The 20,345-nt window shown below is 50.0% G+C and overlaps 1 protein-coding gene across 3 annotated transcripts in view; it reads right to left on the bottom strand.

Moving 5' to 3' along the window:
* AP4E1 (adaptor related protein complex 4 subunit epsilon 1) overlaps positions 1 to 20,345 on the bottom strand; it is a 150,936-nt gene that overhangs the window by 106,473 nt on the left and 24,118 nt on the right. For all 3 annotated transcript variants that reach the window (XM_030189418.1, XM_030189430.1, XM_030189424.1), the window contains 2 exons: positions 4,853 to 4,974; positions 3,593 to 3,752 (listed from right to left, as the gene is read on the bottom strand). In XM_030189418.1, the coding sequence (XP_030045278.1) occupies positions 3,593 to 3,752; positions 4,853 to 4,974 (282 nt within the window). The remainder of the gene's footprint in view (positions 1 to 3,592; positions 3,753 to 4,852; positions 4,975 to 20,345) is intronic.

Here is a 20,345-nt window from a genome sequence, read left to right as displayed (position 1 = left end):
CGTTGATGAGGAGGCCAGATGGGAATATGCAGGTACGCTTCCTTGATGTCCAAGGAAGCCAAGAACTCTCCTGCCTTCACTGCCGCTATAACAGAGCGGAGAGTCTCCATGCGAAAGTGCCGCACTTTCAAGGCCCGATTGACCCCTTTGAGGTCGAGGATAGGCCGGACAGAACCTCCTTTCTTTGGTACCACAAAGTAAATGGAGTAACGTCCCTTGCCAAGCTGACTTTCTGGCACAGGAACGACCGCGCCCAGGCGGATCAGATTGTCCAAGGTCTGCTGCACTGCCACAGCTTTGACCGGAGACTTGCAGGGAGAGAGTACAAACCCGTCTTTTAAGGGTCGGCAGAACTCTAGCTTGTAGCCGTCTCTGATGACTTCCAGCACCCACGCGTCTGAAGTTATTGTGGTCCACTCGCCCAGAAACGAGGACAGCCGTCCTCCAATCTGCACTGGGGCGTGGACCAAGGCCCCGTCATTGGGTACGAGACCCTGGGGGAGGACCGGAGGAAGCACCTCCGGGACGGCGGTCTCTGCGAAAGGAATGCTGCTTGGGGGAGAAATTCCTCTTGAAGGAAGAGGGGGCAGAGGAACCCAACTTGCCCGGGCGGTACCGACGGGCTTCCTGCAACCGTCCTCTGGAGGTACCGGGACGAGTACTAGCCCGAGCCCTGACCTCTGGTAATTTCTTGCCCTTAGACGTGCCGAGATCGGTCACGATTTTGTCCAGCTCAACCCCAAAGAGCAGCTTGCCTTTAAAAGGCAATCTAGCCAGGCGGGATTTAGAGGCGTGGTCAGCAGACCAATGTTTCAGCCAAAGCCACCGCCGCGCAGAGATTGTCTGAGCCATGCCTTTAGCTGAGGCCCTCAAGACATCATACAGCAAGTCTGCCAAATAGGCTAAGCCCGATTCCAGGGCCGGCCAATCAGCCCTCAAGGAATGATCCGAGGGGGAAGCCCGCTGCACCATAGTCAGGCACGCCCTGGCCACATAGGAGCCGCAAACTGAGGCCTGCAAACTTAAAGCAGCCGCCTCAAAGGACGACCTTAAGGCCGCCTCCAATCTTCTGTCTTGGGCGTCCTTTAGGGCCGTGCCACCTTCCACCGGCAACGCCGTTTTCTTAGTCACCGCAGTGATTAAAGAATCCACGGTAGGCCACAGATAGGCCTCACGTTCACTCACAGCCAAAGGATAGAGGCGGGACATAGCCCTAGCCACTTTAAGGCTCGCTTCCGGGACATCCCATTGAGCCGAAATTAAGGTGTGCATGGCATCATGCACGTGGAAGGTTCCAGGCGGGCGCTTCGTCCCCAGCATAATGGCAGAGCCAACAGGGGCTGAGGGAGAGACGTCCTCCGGAGAGGAAATCTTCAAAGTGTCCATGGCCTGTAACAACAGGTTGGGCAAATCCTCTGGGCTAAAAAGCCGCGCTGCAGAGGGGTCATCCGCTCCATCCGAGCGGGGATCCGTCTCCTCCAAGGAATCCGCAAAGGACCGTTGGGAGACCTCAGACACGCTGCCCTCATCTACATCGGAGGAGACAAAGTCCTCCAAGGCCTGGGAATCAACCCGAGGGCGTTTACCTCTGGGAACCTCAACCTCTTTACCAGACGAGGGAGCAGGGGCAGCGTTTTGCATGAGGAAAGCCTGATGCAGCAGCAAAACAAACTCGGGGAGAAACCCCCCAGACTGTGCACTTCCGCAGCCTGGGCAACAGCCCTAGACGCACCCTCAACCGGCGCTCGCAAGAGCGGGGGAGAGACATGCTGCGCATCCAAAATGGCGTCCGGCGCGACACTCCGCGAAAGAGCCGCGCGGGAAGAACGGCGCTTAACTTTAGCCGCTTTTGTGCAGTCGCCCAAATTAAGGGCGTTCATGGCATTAATGTCTCCAACCTCAAGGGCGGCCCACGAAGAAGCCGTCCGAGCCGCGTGGCCGGCCAAGATGGCGGAGGCGAGCAGCGGGGGATGGGCGTTTATGGCGGGAAAAACCGCCACGCCGGAGGAAGGACCGGGACATTCATCGGTCACGAAACTGTCACCCAACAAGGGCGAATCAGGCTGTAAGACCCCCGCATCCCCTCTAGAAGCGCTCAAGCGATCCGGGGAGTGACCCTTTACGCCCTCGCCCTCCGACGCCATATGCCACGAGGAGAAGAATCGGGGAACCCCCTGCCCGCTATAAAAAGGTAAAAATTACCTGCTGTCCGCTCCGAGCTGTAACGAACTGGTGTCCCAGTGAGTAGCTGCAATGAACGTTTAAATAAACGTCGAAATAAACGCCTTTAAGGACGTTTAAATTTTTTTTTTTTTTTTTTTTTTTAACGGAGCCAGCGGGAGGGGGGAGAAAAGGAGGGACCTGGCACCACCAGGTTTGCACTTGCTCAAAAGAGCCCTCAACCCCAGGCACTCAACAAAACCTAAAAATTAGGCTTGGAGGCCTAGCCAGAGCTGCTGCTGTGTGTGACCACCACCTGCTGAGATAGAGAACATACTGAGGAGTTTCCGGCAGCACATGACCACATATAGGGAGGCAAAAGTTTGCTCTCTATCTCCACCTGCTGGTAGATGGACACAACCCACCAGTCTATGGATTGATCAGCTTGATGATATGGAACTCATGTTAATGATATGAGCGAACGCTACTGCGGTACAGCACTATAGTAACTCTAGACACTATACTGTGTGGTAACAGGAAACCACTGACTTCTCTTACAACCCCATTCTCCTTTTTCATGTAGAAACACTGATGGATTAGGCAAGGTTACTGCACTTATGTATGGGCATTCTACATTTTTAAAAACTTCAAGGTAATTTGTTTTGAACTAAAAGATTTTCTTTTTTCCCCCAATACCCCACCTTCCCCTCTCAGAGGGTAAATATTACTTAGTATATGAAGAAATTTGGTAGGTATTTCTGCACACCATTACAGACACATTTTACACCTTTCAAAACAGAGTGGGAACACACCCTCAGAATGGGATCATCTACGTCAGATCTCATATTCAGGATCCTGCTCTCTTAGGGGTCCTTTTACTAAGGTGCGCTGAAAAATGGCCTGCTGTAGTTTAGAAGCGTGTTTTGGCCGCACACAGAATTATTTTTTAGCACACCTACAAAAAATGTCTTTTTTTTTTTTTTTTTTGCAGAAAACGTTCGTGCACATAGCTGCCGTGCCAGAAAATAAAAAATATTTTTCAGATGCACATAGCGCACTCGCGCCAAAATTGAAATTACTGCAAGGGCCACGTGGTAACCGGGCGGTAACTCCAAATTGGCACGCGTTGGGCGCAAGTAGGCGCCTACGCAGCTTAGTAAAAGGGCCCCTTAGAGACTTATATACTGCCTTTCTTTCCAAACAGGAGACCCATTACAGTTTACATCATGAGAACAATAAAATGCACATACAGCATACTTAAATACCGTTTAAAAATCCATAATACAAGTAGCCACATGCTTTGCTTTCACTAGAGACAAGAAAAACAGTATGACAACTAAAAAAATGGCTCTCTCTGTTCTAAAGCACTGTACCATTCAACCATCTGATCAAATTTAACAATGTGTCTTAAAAAGCGTAACTATAAACATACCTTAACTAACTGAAGATAAATATGTAAAGAGGCAGCCATGACGCCAACATCTCTATCACAAAGTGCTTTCCGAAACCGGTCATGTATGTGCTGAACTTGATTGGGAGCGATGAGATAGAACTTATATAGTGCCAGCACTGCTTTTGCCCTTATTATTTCTCTAAAGACAAACAAACAGCTTTTTAAAATCTATCACTTTGATTTTACAGTGGAGTTTCATTCAGTAAAGGATTTTCTCCCCTCTCATCTTGTGAAACAAGTACTCAGCTCCATAAGCAATAGAAACTAGATACATCAATAAGATACTGGGGAAGACTAAACCATCATTAACTGGTCTTTTAGAGACTGGCAGTATCAGATTACTATCTGTATTTTAAATCCAAAATAATAAAAATGTGAAATAAATCCCAAAGAAAACGCCAAACCAATATATTTCTATTGGCTGAAGGGGTGGGAGACCATCAGTAATTGAATGTCATTAAAGTAGTATCCACAACCGCTTAACTGCTGTTGCGCTATTGCTTTAAGTGGAATAATCCACAATGCCAACACTACCCCATTTAAACACACCACTACTGTCTAATGAACTAAACATGTGTTGAATAAAACCACCGAAATGTGCTGCCCAAAATAAATGCATAATTATAAAGTCAAGTTGCTTCAAACATTCATAAAGATGGTGATGAAAGTTGTGCCAGCTTTACTGCACAGAAGTAATAGAAGTGCGAGCCGGATTTAGTCTCTGAAACAGTTATTGCAACGGAGCCCATCATCACATTTGTGGCTTGACTGAACCAATTTTACACTATTGAGAAAAGTGCTTTTTGTAGCGTTTCCATTCCATATGGACATTGACTTTATAATAGATGGGAGACGCTGTAGCATGATTAATTTTATTAGCCGTGACCAATAATGCGTTAATTGCAGTGTTATAATGATTGCTGTGCAGCTCTAATTATTATTATTCCAGACACCAAGAAATGCCCAGAATATGGGCACAGTTGTTAGGTCATGCACCAGTGAAAGATGCACACACAGAGCAAAAACAAAGAACCAATCTGGGAATAAATACCATTACAAACATAACCAGACTACTAAACAAAACACAAGAGACACTAACAGCACAGTTCACAATGTACAGATTTTAAAAGCACACAAGAGAAGTTCTAGTGTATTGTACCAGTACTTTCAGAGTATGTTATCAAAGCACCATGCCACATTTTTTCTTAATCATGTCATATGAGCTGCAACAATACATACTTGGAATGCTGTAGCTTGTCTTCTACTAATGGAAGTGCAGCAGGGATCATTTCCCGTGGAAAAATCTGACAGACAACTGTAAGAGCCATACAGACTTCAACCAGATTAGTGCTCTGTAAGTCCTATAAAAAAAAGTGAGGGAAGCACAGTTATGTTTAAAGGAATACTTATCTATATAATGGGAAATTTCATATTTTCAATGTTACTGTAAAGTGCCAGTCTCTCATGCTCTACAAGCAGAACTGTGTGCCCTGCAAACTCAAGAGGAGCACAAGGAGTGTTCTGCACAGTTTCTAGACCATCTTCACACTCCTGAAGCATACTAAAAAGAATTTTTCCCAATTGCCAATCTAACCTGTGTTGGTCTTTACAAGAAAACAAAATCATGTTATTATTGTTATATTATTATTTGTTACATTTGTATCCCACATTTTCCCACCTATTTGCAGGCTCAATATGGCTTACATAGTAGTGTAGAGGCGATCGCCAATACCGTTTTTAACAAATACAAAGTGAGGTTGTGGTAAAGTAAAGTTCATGTGAGTCAGACACATTGGGAAATTGTAAGAAGGAAGAGTTATGTCCAGTATGAGCTTTGGTTTTGTTGTGTTGCTGGGTTAAGGCATTTAAAGTTGGATCGTTAGGGTATGCCTTTTTGAACAAATTAGTTTTTAGTAATTTCCGGAAGTTCAGGTGGTCGTATGTTGTTTTCACGGCTTTTGGTATTGCGTTCCATAGTTGTGTGCTTATACAGGAGAAGCTAGATGCATAGGTTGATTTGTATTTCAGTCCTTTGCAGCTTGGGTGATGGAGATTTAGGTATGTTCATGTTCGTTATATTAAATTATCTTGCAAAACAAACAAACATAAATGGAAGAAATGTCAACATCTGAAATGTAGACAACCCTGCTTAAGATAAATTCTCAGTAAGCCACTTGCTATTCTAAATGTCAAACTGTGAAACATGATAACTAGATCTACCAGACATTAAAAACATTATGAACAATACAATGACTATCAAAACAATGTCCATTTCCAACACTAGAAAAGCACCACACAGCCACAATCTTCATCCACACTTACACTTATTTTGTTCCACCACTGTGGAAAACATGCCTAAGTAAGGAGAACACACAAACCAAACATAAAGGGCCCTACTGAAGAAATTATAGAGTCGGAGCAACAGGTATCAAACAAGAAAAGAAATACACACAGGGTAAGAGGCTTGCAGCTACATATTCAGTGACAGGTGACAAATCAGGGAATCACATTTAAAAAAAAACATTTCCCCAGCATCATGAAATATGAGACACAGAGAAGGGAAAATTATTGCTTACCTGGTAATTTTCTTTCCTTTAATCACAGCAGATGAATCCAGCGACTAGTGGAGATAGAGATCATTGACTTTCATCCCAGTGATATAGGATGGATAGCTTCTCTCAAAGCCAATATGTCCTCTATCAAATCGGTTTCCTAATCAGGTCCAAACCCATCCCAGGACACTCCGAGATGGGTCTGGCCTGGACTGGCCCCAGGTTCTTTGTTCAAGGCACACTTCTTACGCTCAGCCCCGCAGGACCAAGCCCCAAAATGACAGTCCAACTTGGACCATCGCATGTGCAATCTTCCCAAAAATGGAGGAAAATACAGCATGGTCAAACATTATTTTACGCCTCCCCAAACAATATTAGATTTGGGGGGGGGGGACATTCATTTTTTAAAATGCAGATAAAATGCTATATGATGAACCATGTAGAACATGAATAAAAACTCAACAAATAGAAAAAAACTATTCGCGCATCACAGACATCAAGAGGAAGGGATACAGGATTCATCTGCTGCAATTAAGGAAAGAAAATTACAGGCAAAACATATTTTTCCTTCCTTGGCATCAGCAGCATATTAATCCAGCAACTGTGGGATATGATTCATAATTTTTATTAATTTTTATATACTTATTACAGAAGTTATCATACTGCAAAAGTGTAATACAGCCATTAAATACAACAAATCATCTAAATAAAGACAAATATTGGCTTCCTTAGACCTCAATAGTGGGGAGGCAGGAAATAGTGAAGATATACAAAATCAAAACATATTAGTGAAACTTTTATGGTACCGTCAGTCCCATTTATAATTCTAATTCTATCGTTGTTTAGTGTCTAGAAAAGTCTGAAGCTGTTCAGGCATATAATATATGTATTTAGCTTGATTCAACCTGATGACACATTTACATGGGTAAGCCAGGAGGAAAGAGCCTCCCATTTCCAATACTTTAGACCTCATAGATAGAAACTTTTTACGTTTTTCTTGTGTGGATTTAGTCACATCCGGATAAAGCCAAATCTTTTGACCTGCAAATTCTCGATTAGTAGATTTAAAGTAAAGACGCATAACTGCATTTAAATCCTGTTGAAATACAAAGGAAATTATCAATGTCCCCCTTTCTGGTGATTCCTCAATTGTTTGCTCCAAAATGGCTGTGACATTTTGTAGGTCAATAGAATTTTCTGTCCCAACTTTTTTCATCGTGCTTGGAATATAATATATTTTATCCAGAGGAGGAAATACTTCTTGGGGAAAGTTTAAATTTTCTTTTAGATATCTCTGGAACAGATCTTTTGGAGATTCTCCCAGTATTCTAGGAAAATTCAACATTCGAAGATTTAATCTCCTATTGAAATTCTCTACCTGTTCCAGTTTTCTTCTAATTTCCATATTGTCTTTTACCACTGCCATTTTGAAATCTTCTGTTTGTTTTGTCTCTCTCTCTAAGGCCTCAATCTTTAAAGTAAAATCTTGTTTTGCCAAATCTAGGGAGCCTTTCACTTCATGTACATTGAAATTCAAAGTCTTTACCTCATCCGAAGATTGTCTCAAGGTTTTTTCTATTTCCAATAACTTCAGCCAGATCTTGCCCAGGTTCACCTCCGTCTCCTCTGCAGCTGCAGTTGTCTTTACAGAGCCAGGCTCCCCTCTGGGCTCCCCAGGATAGCCCTTTCCGGGCTCCAAGAGAAACCCCGACTCGCTCAAGGCAGTTGCAGGGCAAGGAGGCGTCGTAGAAGGCGGGGAGAGAGAAACTTCTATTTCCTGCGGGGAGGTCGCTTCACCGGCCCCACTCGCTAAGGACTCCGCTCCGCTTCTTCGGGACAATGCAGGGAAGAAGCGTTCCAAACCTCCGCTTGCCGGTGTGGACGTCGCGGGGTGAAGGGGAATCCCCCGAGTCGTCCCTTTACGCTTGGTATGCGGCATTACAGGAAAAAACAGGTATATAATTTAAATTCCGCAAGCAAAAGGCAGGAGCTCGCTTCTAGCACACCTGCTCACGGCGCCATCTTGACACGCCCCCCCGCAACTGTGGGATATAGCAAAGCAGTCTCTAAAGAGGAAGGGGATCTGACAACCCTGTGGAGAGAACCGCCACGCTTAACCTAGAATCCCAAAGTGCAGCCACATCCAATCAATAATGCTTAGAGAAAGAATGCAGAGAGGCCCAGGTGGCCACCCTACAGATATCTTCCAGGTAAACAATCCATGCCTCCACTCAGGAGGCTCCCACCATGCACATAGAATATGCCCGTAACGCCCCTGGAACCTGATACCCCACCAGCACATACACCGACTCAATCACCTCCTTAATCGAACGTGCCAGGGTCGTTTTGGAGGCCGCGAGCACCTTCTGGGATCCCACCATCATAACAAACAGCTAATTTGACCTGTGAAAGTAATTTGTTACATGCAGACGGCAAATAAGCATTCTTCCAGACACCCAAACAGCAGAGATTCTTAAAATCCTGCGGATAATCCTCTGCCACAAAGAACGGAAGTAACAGTGGTTGATTAATATGGAAAGCAGAGACCACTTTAGGCAAAAACGATGGTACTGTTCAGATCACCCCAACTCTGAAAACCGGAGAAAAGGATCTCAACAAGACAACGCTTGCAATTCCGACATGCACCGCGCCAAGGCCATTGTGACCACAAGCATTGTCTTCAGGGTCAGGTCCTTCAAGGATGCTGACTGCAAAGGTTCAAAAGGAAGCTTCTGCAGAGCCCGCAGAACCAAGTTAAGGTGCCAGTCAGGACAGGGAGGCTAGAGGTGGCTTGAGGTGACAAACTCCCTTCAAAAAACGTATGACATCCAGGTGGAGGAGTGGCCTAGTGGTTAGGGTGATGGACTCTGGTCCTGGGGAACGGTGGAACTGAGTTTGATTCCCACTTCAGGCACAGCTCCTTGTGACTCTGGGCAAGTCACTTAACCCTCCATTGCCCCAGGTACAAATAAGTACCTGTATACGTAAGCCGCATTGAGCCTGCCATGAGTGGGAAAGCGCGGGGTACAAATATAACTAAAATAAATAAAATAAATAAATTCCGAGCCACCCAATCCCAGTAACAAGCCAAGGCCGCCACCTAAACTCGCAGGGAACTAAGGAAAGCCAGGATCCGAGGCAACGAAGCTGACAAAGGAGAAATGCCCTGCTGCAAGCACCAACATGCGCCAAACCTGTGCATTGATGTGGCGGACCTTTTGCGGTCCTGAAGGAACGTGATCACTCACACCACATATCCTTTTCTTCTCAAACACGACTGCTCAAGAGTCAGGCCATAAGACCAAAGACCATGGGAACCAGACCCTGACAGAGAAGGTCCGGCACCACAGGCAGACGAAATGGCTTGTCCACATGAAGCCGATACAGATCTAAATAACATGGCCACTGGGGCCAGTTGGAAGCCACCAGAATCACCCAGCCTCAATGCTGTATAATCCGATGCAGTACCTGCCAATCAGCAGCCACAGGGGAAAGATGTATAAAAGCTCCCCTGCTGGCCAGGGTTGAAGAAGTGCGTCCAGACCCTTCAAGCCGACCTCTCGGCCCCTGCTGTAAAACTGTGGTACCTTGGCCCGAGTCACCATCAGATCCATCGCCGGTCGCCTCAATGTTCGATCATGTCCTGGAACACCGTAGCAGAGAGCTCCCACTCCGCAAAGTCCAGCGACGTTTGGCTTAGAAAGTCTGCTTGTAGACTGAGGCTCCCTGCAATGTGAGCCTCTGACAAAAGCTGAAGCTGGTGCTCTACCCACGCACAGAGGAGATTCACCTCCTCCTACAGCACCTCGCTGCAAGTGCCCCCCCATGACGGTTGATATATGCAAACGCTGTTGAGATGTCTGAGCGCACCCTGACAGGCTTGTCACGAATCAGAACCAGGAATGCCTCAGACACCCAAACCACTGCTCCAAGCGATTGCTGGGCCATCCTGCTTCCAATGTGGATCAGCGTCCTTGCACGCTGCTGTGCAGGCAAATAGCACCCCAGCCTACCAGACTGGCATCCGTCACCACCACGATCCACTGAGAGGACGCTAAGGGCATCCCCCTCAACAACTTATTCTGCTGTAGCCACTAGCACATGCTGAGTCAGGTCTGCGGTGTCCAACATAGCCACACCCGATAGTCTTGCGACACCAGAGAACAGTTCCAAAACAGAGAGCACTGCAAGGGACACGTAAGGGCCCTGGCCCAGGGTACCACCTCCATGGCAGCAGTCATCAACCCCAGGACCTGCACGTAATCCAACGTACGGGGGAGGACACCCCAAGAGAAGAGCATGAACCCGACCCTACAACTTTGCAATCTATGCATCAGGCAAAAACATCCATCCTTAACAGGTGCCAAAGCGCACTCAAAAGGTATTCCAGCCTCTGTGAGGGAATTTAATGACCACCCGGGTGGTAACCTCCCAATTCTCAGACTCTGAGACACTCGGATCTGTCAGTCGTCCAGATAAGGGTGAACTCGAATGCCCTCCTGGCGCAGGAACGCCACCATAACTACCATGACCTTAGAATACATGTGTGGCGCCATAGCCAGGCCAAAGGGAAGAGCTTGAAACCGGAACCAATGACCAACCACCACAAAACGGAGGAAACGCTGATGTGAAGGCCAACTATGAAAATATGCCTTCTTGAGATCCAGGGCAGTTAAAAAAAAACTCCCCCGGCTGCACTGCTGCCAGCAAGGAGCGCAATATTTCCATGCGAAAATTTTGAGAACCTGGTTTACATGCTTGAGGTCCAAAACCGGACGGTAGGATCCACTAGTACCACAAAATAGACCGAATAGCAGCCCTGCCCCCACTCCCCCATGCCGAGCTCCCGTAGAGCGACCAGAGTGGACCACACTGCCAATCACTTGGAAGGAGTTCTGCACAGGGACACAAAAAAAAAAAAAAATCTTCAACAGGAGCAGAGAATTCTAATTTGTATCCTTCTTTGATAATATCGGGAACCCACTGGTCCGACGTAATATTGGTCCACTGCTCAAAAAATGAGGTAAGCCAACCCCCTATGCAATACACCGAACAGCAGGTCAGGGCATCATCATTGGGCAGACCTGGCAGAGGACGGGACGCAGCTCCTGGTCATCTTGTCACCTTGAAAAGGAAACCCTCTGCTGAAACCAGGACCTCTGAAAACCTGAACAGGACACCGCCAGAGCGGAACCCTACTCTGGCTGATACTTTCACGCCTCCTTAAAACGGGTATGCATCGTGCCTTGCTGGAACTGAGCCTTCCTCCGATCCTCAGGCAAATGCTATGGCTTGGAATCCCCCCAAAACTTGACCAATTTCTCAGATCTTCCCCAAATAGAAGTCAACCCTGAAAGGTGAGCTTAGTAAGATGCTGCTTAGAGGAGACTTCCGCCACCCAATGGAGTAGACACAAGAGCCGTAGAGCCATCACAGCCACCGTCATCTGTTGAACAGATGCCTACACAAGGTCATACAAAGAATCCACCAAGTAGACCAAGCTGGATTTCACAGAGGGGAAATCTGTCGCCAGCTGCTCCTCCTCCGACGCCGAGTCCACCGCCTGCTGCACTCAGGCAAGGCAAGCCGTTGCCACGTAGGAGCTGCAAATGGATGCCTGGAGTGAGAGCGCCAACACCTCGAAGGCTTGTTTCAAGGACGCCTCCAGCTTCCGATCCTGCACATCCTTCAAAGCTATCCCCCCCTCTACCAGCAGGGTAGTCTTTAGATGACTTCCGCCACCAAAGCGTCCACCTTAGGGAGTTTTAACTTCTCCAAGTAACCCTGAGGCACTGGGTACAGAAGAGCCATAGCCTTCACCACCCATAAGCCCGCATCAGGCATGGACCAGTGAGAGACAGGATACGTTCCTCTACGTCCTCATACACCAGAAAGGACCGAGCCGGTTTCCTGGTGCTCGCCATTTTGGGGCTAGCACTAAAGCTGCCACCAAACAGCAAAAGCAACTCCACGCTCAACTGCTCAGAGAATCAGGCCAGGAGCACCCCTAATAGAGGAATCCAGGAGCTGGAGGATGTCAATCCATCCACCTGCTGGATTTAGAGGTATACTGGCTTTGGGAAGAGCTATCCGTCCTATATCACTGGTATGGAAGTCACTGATCTCTATCACAACCTGCTGGATTCATCTGCTGCTGACTCCAAGGAAAAGAACAATAAAGAAGGAAAAGTGTGATGCTGTGAAAGTGATCAATAGCTTTCTAACAGACCTATGCAGTTGCTAGTAGTTTTTATTTTTTTTAAACAAATACAAGTGAAGAAAGGTAAAATTATGTATAATCATACCTGATAATTTTCTTTCCATTAATCATAGCTGATCAATCCATAGACTGGTGGGTTGTGTCCATCTACCAGCAGGTGGAGATAGAGAGCAAACTTTTGCCTCCCTATATGTGGTCATGTGCTGCCGGAAACTCCTCAGTATGTCGATATCAAAGCTCCATCCGCAGGACTCAGCACTTAGAGAATTACACCCACGAAGGGACACTCTGCCCAGCTCACCACCGCCGAAACGGGGGAGGGGAATTAACCCAGCTCATCCCCACACAAGTGGGGGAGGGGAATCCGTCCAGCTCATCCCCGCGGAGCGGGGGAGGGACACCACACCCGCCGATGCGGGGGGATCTGGCTTATCCTGCAACCGCAACCGCGGGAGGAGCTGACTGACCCGAACACCGCCGAAGCGGGAGGGGTACAAAACTGCCCTACAGCCGCACGAAGCGGGAGGGAGTGCCGGCAGAATTATAAGTCTCAATCCAGCCCCGTAAAACGGAGGGGAGAGGAATGCAGCAGCTCACTGTAACACAAACTCGTCTTAACTCTTGAAGAATCCAAGTGAAAAAACTTGAACACGAAGTCTTTCTGAAGTAACTGAAGAGTAAACTTGAACCTGAAATGCAACCAGAATAAAACAATACAGATATCTGGGAGGGGCTATGGATTGATCAGCTATGATTAATGGAAAGAAAATTATCAGGTATGATTATACATAATTTTACCTTCCATATCATCAAGCTGATCAATCCATAGACTGGTGGGATGTACCGAAGCAGTACTCACCCAGGGCGGGACATAGAAATCCCTGACCGCAACACTGAAGCTCCAAACCGGGCCTCCGCCCGAGCAGCCACAGTCAAGCGGTAATGCTTGGAGAATGTATGGGCCGAAGCCCAAGTTGCCGCCTTGCATATCTCTTCCAAGGAGACGGAACCGGCCTCTGCCATCGAGGCCGCCTGAGCTCTTGTGGAGTGAGCCTTCAGCTGGATAGGCGGCACCTTCCCTGCGGCCACATAAGCCGCTGCAATGGCTTCCTTGACCCATCTTGCCACTGTAGGCTTAGCAGCCTGCAGACCCCTACGAGGACCTGCAAACAGGACAAACAGATGATCCGATTTCCGGAAATCATTGGTCACTTCCAAGTATCTGATGATGACTCGTCTCACATCCAGATATTTAAGAGCAGAGTACTCCTCTGGGTAGTCCTCCCTACGAAAGGAAGGGAGACAGAGCTGCTGATTCACATGGAAGCGAGAAACAATCTTGGGCAGAAAGGAAGGCACTGTGCGAATAGTCACTCCTGCCTCAGTGAACTGCAGAAAAGGCTCTCGACATGAGAGCGCCTGGAGCTCGGAAACTCTTCTGGCTGAAGTGATAGCCACCAAAAAGACTGCTTTCAACGTCAGGTCTTTCAGAGATGCCCTCGACAAGGGTTCAAACGGCGGCTTCTGCAATGCTCTTAGCACCAGGTTGAGATTCCACGCAGGCACCACTGAGTGCAGAGGAGGGCGCAGGTGATTAACTCCCTTGAGAAAGCGCACCACATCTGGCTGGGAAGCCAGGGAAGCACCCTTCAGGCGGCCCCTGAAGCAAGCCAGAGCCGCTACCTGGACCTTAAGGGAACTGAGCGACAGGCCTTTGTCCAGACCTTCTTGCAGGAACGCCAACACTGAAGAAATTGGAGCAGTGAAGGGAGAAAGTGAGCCTGCTTCACACCACGCTGCAAAGATACGCCAAACCCTGGCGTAAGCAGTAGAAGTAGAGCGTTTCCTCGCTCTCAGCATAGTGGCGATGACCTTGTCTGAGAAGCCCTTCTTCCTCAGACGCTGCCGCTCAATAGCCAGGCCGTAAGACCAAAGGGGGAGGGATCCTCCATCACCACGGGACCCTGATGTAACAGGCCCTGCTCCACTGGCAGCCGCAGAGGATCGTCGATTGAGAGCCTGATCAAGTCCGCATACCAGGGACGTCTGGGCCAATCCGGACCCACCAGGATTATCCTGCCGGGATGTCTTGCCACCCGGTCTAGGACCCTGCCCAACATGGGCCAGGGTGGGAACACATAGAGAAGCTCTTGTGTCGGCCATTGTTGGAGAAGAGCATCTACTCCCAGGGATCGAGGGTCCCGTCCTCTGCTGAAGAAGCGCGGCACTTGGCAATTGGCCGATGACGCCACCAGATCTAGGCTCGGCTGGCCCCAGCGCTTCGTGATGTCCAAGAACGCCTGAGCAGATAGCTGCCACTCTCCGGGCTCCAAGGTATGGCGACTGAGAAAGTCCGCCTTGACATTCATGACTCCGGCAATGTGGGCCGCTGACAGCTGTTCCAGGTTCGCTTCCGCCCACTGGCATAGACTCATAGCCTCCTTGGCTAGAGGGGCGCTCTTGGTACCTCCCTGGCGGTTGACATAGGCCACAGCCGTGGCATTGTCCGACAGTACCCGTACAGGCTTCAGCACCAGTACCGGGATGAACTCCAAAAGCGCCAACCGAATGGCTCTGAGTTCCAGGAGGTTGATAGACCACTTCGCCTCTGCAGGAGACCAGAGCCCCTGCGCTGTCCTTCCCAAGCAGTGGGCTCCCCAGCCCGACAATGAGGCGTCCGTCGTGACGACAATCCACTCTGGGGTCACCAGAGGCATTCCTGCATACAACTTGTCTGCCTGCATCCACCAGCTCAGCGCCTTGCGCACTGCTGGATCCAAGGGAAGACGCACCGCATAATCCTCCGACATCGGAGTCCAGCGCTGCAGCAGAGAGTGTTGTAGTGGTCTCATATGAGCCCTGGCCCAGGGCACTACTTCCATCGTGGCCGTCATAGAGCCCAACAGCTGCACATAGTCCCAAGCCCGAAGAGGAGAGGCTACCAGGAACTGGTCCACCTGAGCCTGAAGTTTGACAATCCGATTGTCTGGCAGGAACACTCTGCCCACTTGGGTGTCGAATCGAACTCCCAGATACTCCAGGGACTGAGTCGGGCGCAGCTGGCTCTTCTCCCAGTTGATGATCCATCCCAGGGAGCTCAAAAGAGCAACTACCCGGTCCACAGCTTTGCCGCACTCTGCATAAGAGGGGGCTCGGATCAACCAGTCGTCCAGATAAGGATGGACTTGTACTCCTTCCTTTCGCAGGAAGGCCGCTATGACCACCATTACTTTGGAAAAGGTCCGCGGAGCAGTAGCCAACCCGAACGGGAGGGCTCTGAACTGGAAGTGTCGGCCCAGGACTGCAAAACGCAGAAAGCGTTGATGAGGAGGCCAGATGGGAATATGCAGGTACGCTTCCTTGATGTCCAAGGAAGCCAGGTACTCCCCTGCCTTCACTGCCGCTATAACAGAGCGGAGAGTCTCCATGCGAAAGTGCCGCACTTTCAAGGCCCGATTGACCCCTTTGAGGTCGAGGATAGGCCGGACAGAACCTCCTTTCTTTGGTACCACAAAGTAAATGGAGTAACGCCCCTTGCCAAGCTGACTTTCTGGCACCGGAACGACCGCACCCAGGCGGATCAGATTGTCCAAAGTCTGCTGCACTGCCACAGCTTTGACCGGAGACTTGCAGGGAGAGAGTACAAACCCGTCTCTTAAGGGTCGGCAGAACTCTAGCTTGTAGCCGTCTCTGATGACTTCCAGCACCCAAGCGTCTGAAGTTATTGTGGTCCACTCGCCCAGAAACGAGGACAGCCGTCCTCCAATCTGCACTGGGGCGTGGACCAAGACCCCGTCATTGGGTACGAGACCCTGGGGGAGGACCGGAGGGAGCACCTCCGGGACGGCGGTCTCTGCGAAAGGAACGCTGCTTGGGGGAGAAATGCCTCTTAAAGGAAGAGGGGGCAGAAGAACCCGACCTGCCCGGGCGGTACCGACGGGCTTCCTGAAACCGTCCTCTGGAGGTACCGGGACGAGCACTAGCCCGAGCCCTGACCTCTGGTAACTTCTTGCCCTTAGATGTGCCGAGATCGGTCACGATTTTGTCCAGCTCGACCCCAAAGAGCAGCTTGCCTTTAAAAGGCAACCTAGCCAGGCGGGATTTAGAGGCGTGGTCAGCAGACCAATGTTTCAGCCAAAGCCACCGCCGCGCAGAGACTGTCTGAGCCATGCCTTTAGCTGAGGCTCTCAAGACATCATACAGCAAGTCTGCCACATAGGCTAAGCCCGATTCCAGGGCTGGCCAATCATCCCTCAAGGAATGATCCGAGGGGGAAGCCCGCTGCACCATAGTCAGGCACGCCCTGGCCACATAGGAGCCGCAAACTGAGGCCTGCAAACTTAAAGCAGCCGCCTCAAAGGACGACCTTAAGGCCGCCTCCAATCTCCTGTCTTGGGCGTCCTTTAGGGCCGTGCCACCTTCCACCGGCAATGCCGTTTTCTTAGTCACCGCAGTGATTAAAGAATCCACGGTAGGCCACAGATAGGCCTCACGTTCACTCACAGCCAAAGGATAGAGGCGGGACATAGCCCTAGCCACTTTAAGGCTCGCTTCTGGGACATCCCATTGAGCCGAAATTAAGGTGTGCATGGCATCATGCACGTGGAAGGTTCTAGGCGGGCGCTTCGTCCCCAGCATAATGGCAGAGCCAACAGGGGCTGAGGGAGAGACGTCCTCCGGAGAGGAAATCTTCAAAGTGTCCATGGCCTGTAACAACAGGTTGGGCAAATCCTCTGGGCGAAAAAGCCGCGCTGCAGAGGGGTCATCCGCTCCATCCGAGCGGGGATCCGTCTCCTCCAAGGAATCCGCAAAGGACCGTTGGGAGACCTCAGACACGCTGCCCTCATCTACATCGGAGGAGACAAATTCCTCCAAGGCCTGGGAATCAACCCGAGGGCGTTTACCTCTGGGAACCTCAACCTCTTTACCAGACGAGGGAGCGGGGGCAGCGTTGTGCATGAGGAAGGCCTGATGCAGCAGCAAAACAAACTCGGGGGAGAAACCCCCCAGACTGTGCACTTCCGCAGCCTGGGCAACAGCCCTAGGCGCACTCTCAACCGGCGCTCGCAACAGCGGGGGAGAGGCCTGCTGCGCATCCAAAATGGCGTCCGGCGCGAAACTCCGCGAAGGAGCCGCGCGGGAAGAACGGCTCTTAACTTTAGCCGCTTCTGTGCCGTCGCCCAAATTAAGGGCGTTCATGGCATTAATGTCTCCAACCTCAAGGGCGGCCCAAGAAGAAGCCGTCCGAGCCGCGTGGCCGGCCAAAATGGCGGAGGCGAGGAGCGGGGGATGGGCGTTTATGGCGGGAAAAACCGCCACGCCGGAGGAAGGACCGGGACATTCATCGGTCACGAAACTGCCACCCAACAAGGGCGAATCAGGCTTTAAGACCCCCGCATCCCCTCTAGAAGCGCTCAAGCGACCCGGGGAGCGACCCTTTGCGCCCTCGCCCTCCGACGCCATGTGCCACGAGGAGAAGAATCGGGGAACCCCCGCCCGCTATAAAAAGGTAAAATTACCTGCTGTCCGCTCCGAGTTGTAACGACCTGGTGTCCCAGTGAGTAGCTGCAATAGACGCTTAAATAACGTCGAAATAAACGCCTTTAAAGACGTTTAAAATTTTTTTTTTTTTTTTTTTTTTTAACGGAGCCAGCGGGAGGGGGGAGAAAAGGAGGGACCTGGCACCACCAGGTTTGCACTTGCTCAAAAGAGCCCTCAACCCCAGGCACTCAACAAAACCTAAAAATTAGGCTTGGAGGCCTAGCCAGAGCTGCTGCTGCTGTGTGTGACCACCACCTGCTGAGATAGAGAACATACTGAGGAGTTTCCGGCAGCACATGACCACATATAGGGAGGCAAAAGTTTGCTCTCTATCTCCACCTGCTGGTAGATGGACACAACCCACCAGTCTATGGATTGATCAGCTTGATGATATGGAAGGTAAAATTATGTATAATCATACCTGATAATTTTCTTTCCATTAATCATAGCTGATCAATCCATAGACTGGTGGGTTGTGTCCATCTACCAGCAGGTGGAGATAGAGAGCAAACTTTTGCCTCCCTATATGTGGTCATGTGCTGCCGGAAACTCCTCAGTATGTCGATATCAAAGCTCCATCCGCAGGACTCAGCACTTAGAGAATTACACCCACGAAGGGACACTCTGCCCAGCTCACCACCGCCGAAACGGGGGAGGGGAATTAACCCAGCTCATCCCCACACAAGTGGGGGAGGGGAATCCGTCCAGCTCATCCCCGCGGAGCGGGGGAGGGACACCACACCCGCCGATGCGGGGGGATCTGGCTTATCCTGCAACCGCAACCGCGGGAGGAGCTGACTGACCCGAACACCGCCGAAGCGGGAGGGGTACAAAACTGCCCTACAGCCGCACGAAGCGGGAGGGAGTGCCGGCAGAATTATAAGTCTCAATCCAGCCCCGTAAAACGGAGGGGAGAGGAATGCAGCAGCTCACTGTAACACAAACTCGTCTTAACTCTTGAAGAATCCAAGTGAAAAAACTTGAACACGAAGTCTTTCTGAAGTAACTGAAGAGTAAACTTGAACCTGAAATGCAACCAGAATAAAACAATACAGATATCTGGGAGGGGCTATGGATTGATCAGCTATGATTAATGGAAAGAAAATTATCAGGTATGATTATACATAATTTTACCTTCCATATCATCAAGCTGATCAATCCATAGACTGGTGGGATGTACCGAAGCAGTACTCACCCAGGGCGGGACATAGAAATCCCTGACCGCAACACTGAAGCTCCAAACCGGGCCTCCGCCCGAGCAGCCACAGTCAAGCGGTAATGCTTGGAGAATGTATGGGCCGAAGCCCAAGTTGCCGCCTTGCATATCTCTTCCAAGGAGACGGAACCGGCCTCTGCCATCGAGGCCGCCTGAGCTCTTGTGGAGTGAGCCTTCAGCTGGATAGGCGGCACCTTCCCTGCGGCCACATAAGCCGCTGCAATGGCTTCCTTGACCCATCTTGCCACTGTAGGCTTAGCAGCCTGCAGACCCCTACGAGGACCTGCAAACAGGACAAACAGATGATCCGATTTCCGGAAATCATTGGTCACTTCCAAGTATCTGATGATGACTCGTCTCACATCCAGATATTTAAGAGCAGAGTACTCCTCTGGGTAGTCCTCCCTACGAAAGGAAGGGAGACAGAGCTGCTGATTCACATGGAAGCGAGAAACAATCTTGGGCAGAAAGGAAGGCACTGTGCGAATAGTCACTCCTGCCTCAGTGAACTGCAGAAAAGGCTCTCGACATGAGAGCGCCTGGAGCTCGGAAACTCTTCTGGCTGAAGTGATAGCCACCAAAAAGACTGCTTTCAACGTCAGGTCTTTCAGAGATGCCCTCGACAAGGGTTCAAACGGCGGCTTCTGCAATGCTCTTAGCACCAGGTTGAGATTCCACGCAGGCACCACTGAGTGCAGAGGAGGGCGCAGGTGATTAACTCCCTTGAGAAAGCGCACCACATCTGGCTGGGAAGCCAGGGAAGCACCCTTCAGGCGGCCCCTGAAGCAAGCCAGAGCCGCTACCTGGACCTTAAGGGAACTGAGCGACAGGCCTTTGTCCAGACCTTCTTGCAGGAACGCCAACACTGAAGAAATTGGAGCAGTGAAGGGAGAAAGTGAGCCTGCTTCACACCACGCTGCAAAGATACGCCAAACCCTGGCGTAAGCAGTAGAAGTAGAGCGTTTCCTCGCTCTCAGCATAGTGGCGATGACCTTGTCTGAGAAGCCCTTCTTCCTCAGACGCTGCCGCTCAATAGCCAGGCCGTAAGACCAAAGGGGGAGGGATCCTCCATCACCACGGGACCCTGATGTAACAGGCCCTGCTCCACTGGCAGCCGCAGAGGATCGTCGATTGAGAGCCTGATCAAGTCCGCATACCAGGGACGTCTGGGCCAATCCGGACCCACCAGGATTATCCTGCCGG

This window comes from Microcaecilia unicolor, chromosome 1, assembly GCF_901765095.1.
Source record: "Microcaecilia unicolor chromosome 1, aMicUni1.1, whole genome shotgun sequence".
Lineage (NCBI taxonomy): Eukaryota > Metazoa > Chordata > Amphibia > Gymnophiona > Siphonopidae > Microcaecilia > Microcaecilia unicolor.
Note: the sequence above shows the minus strand (reverse complement) of the source record. Positions and strands in the feature narration are given on the sequence as shown.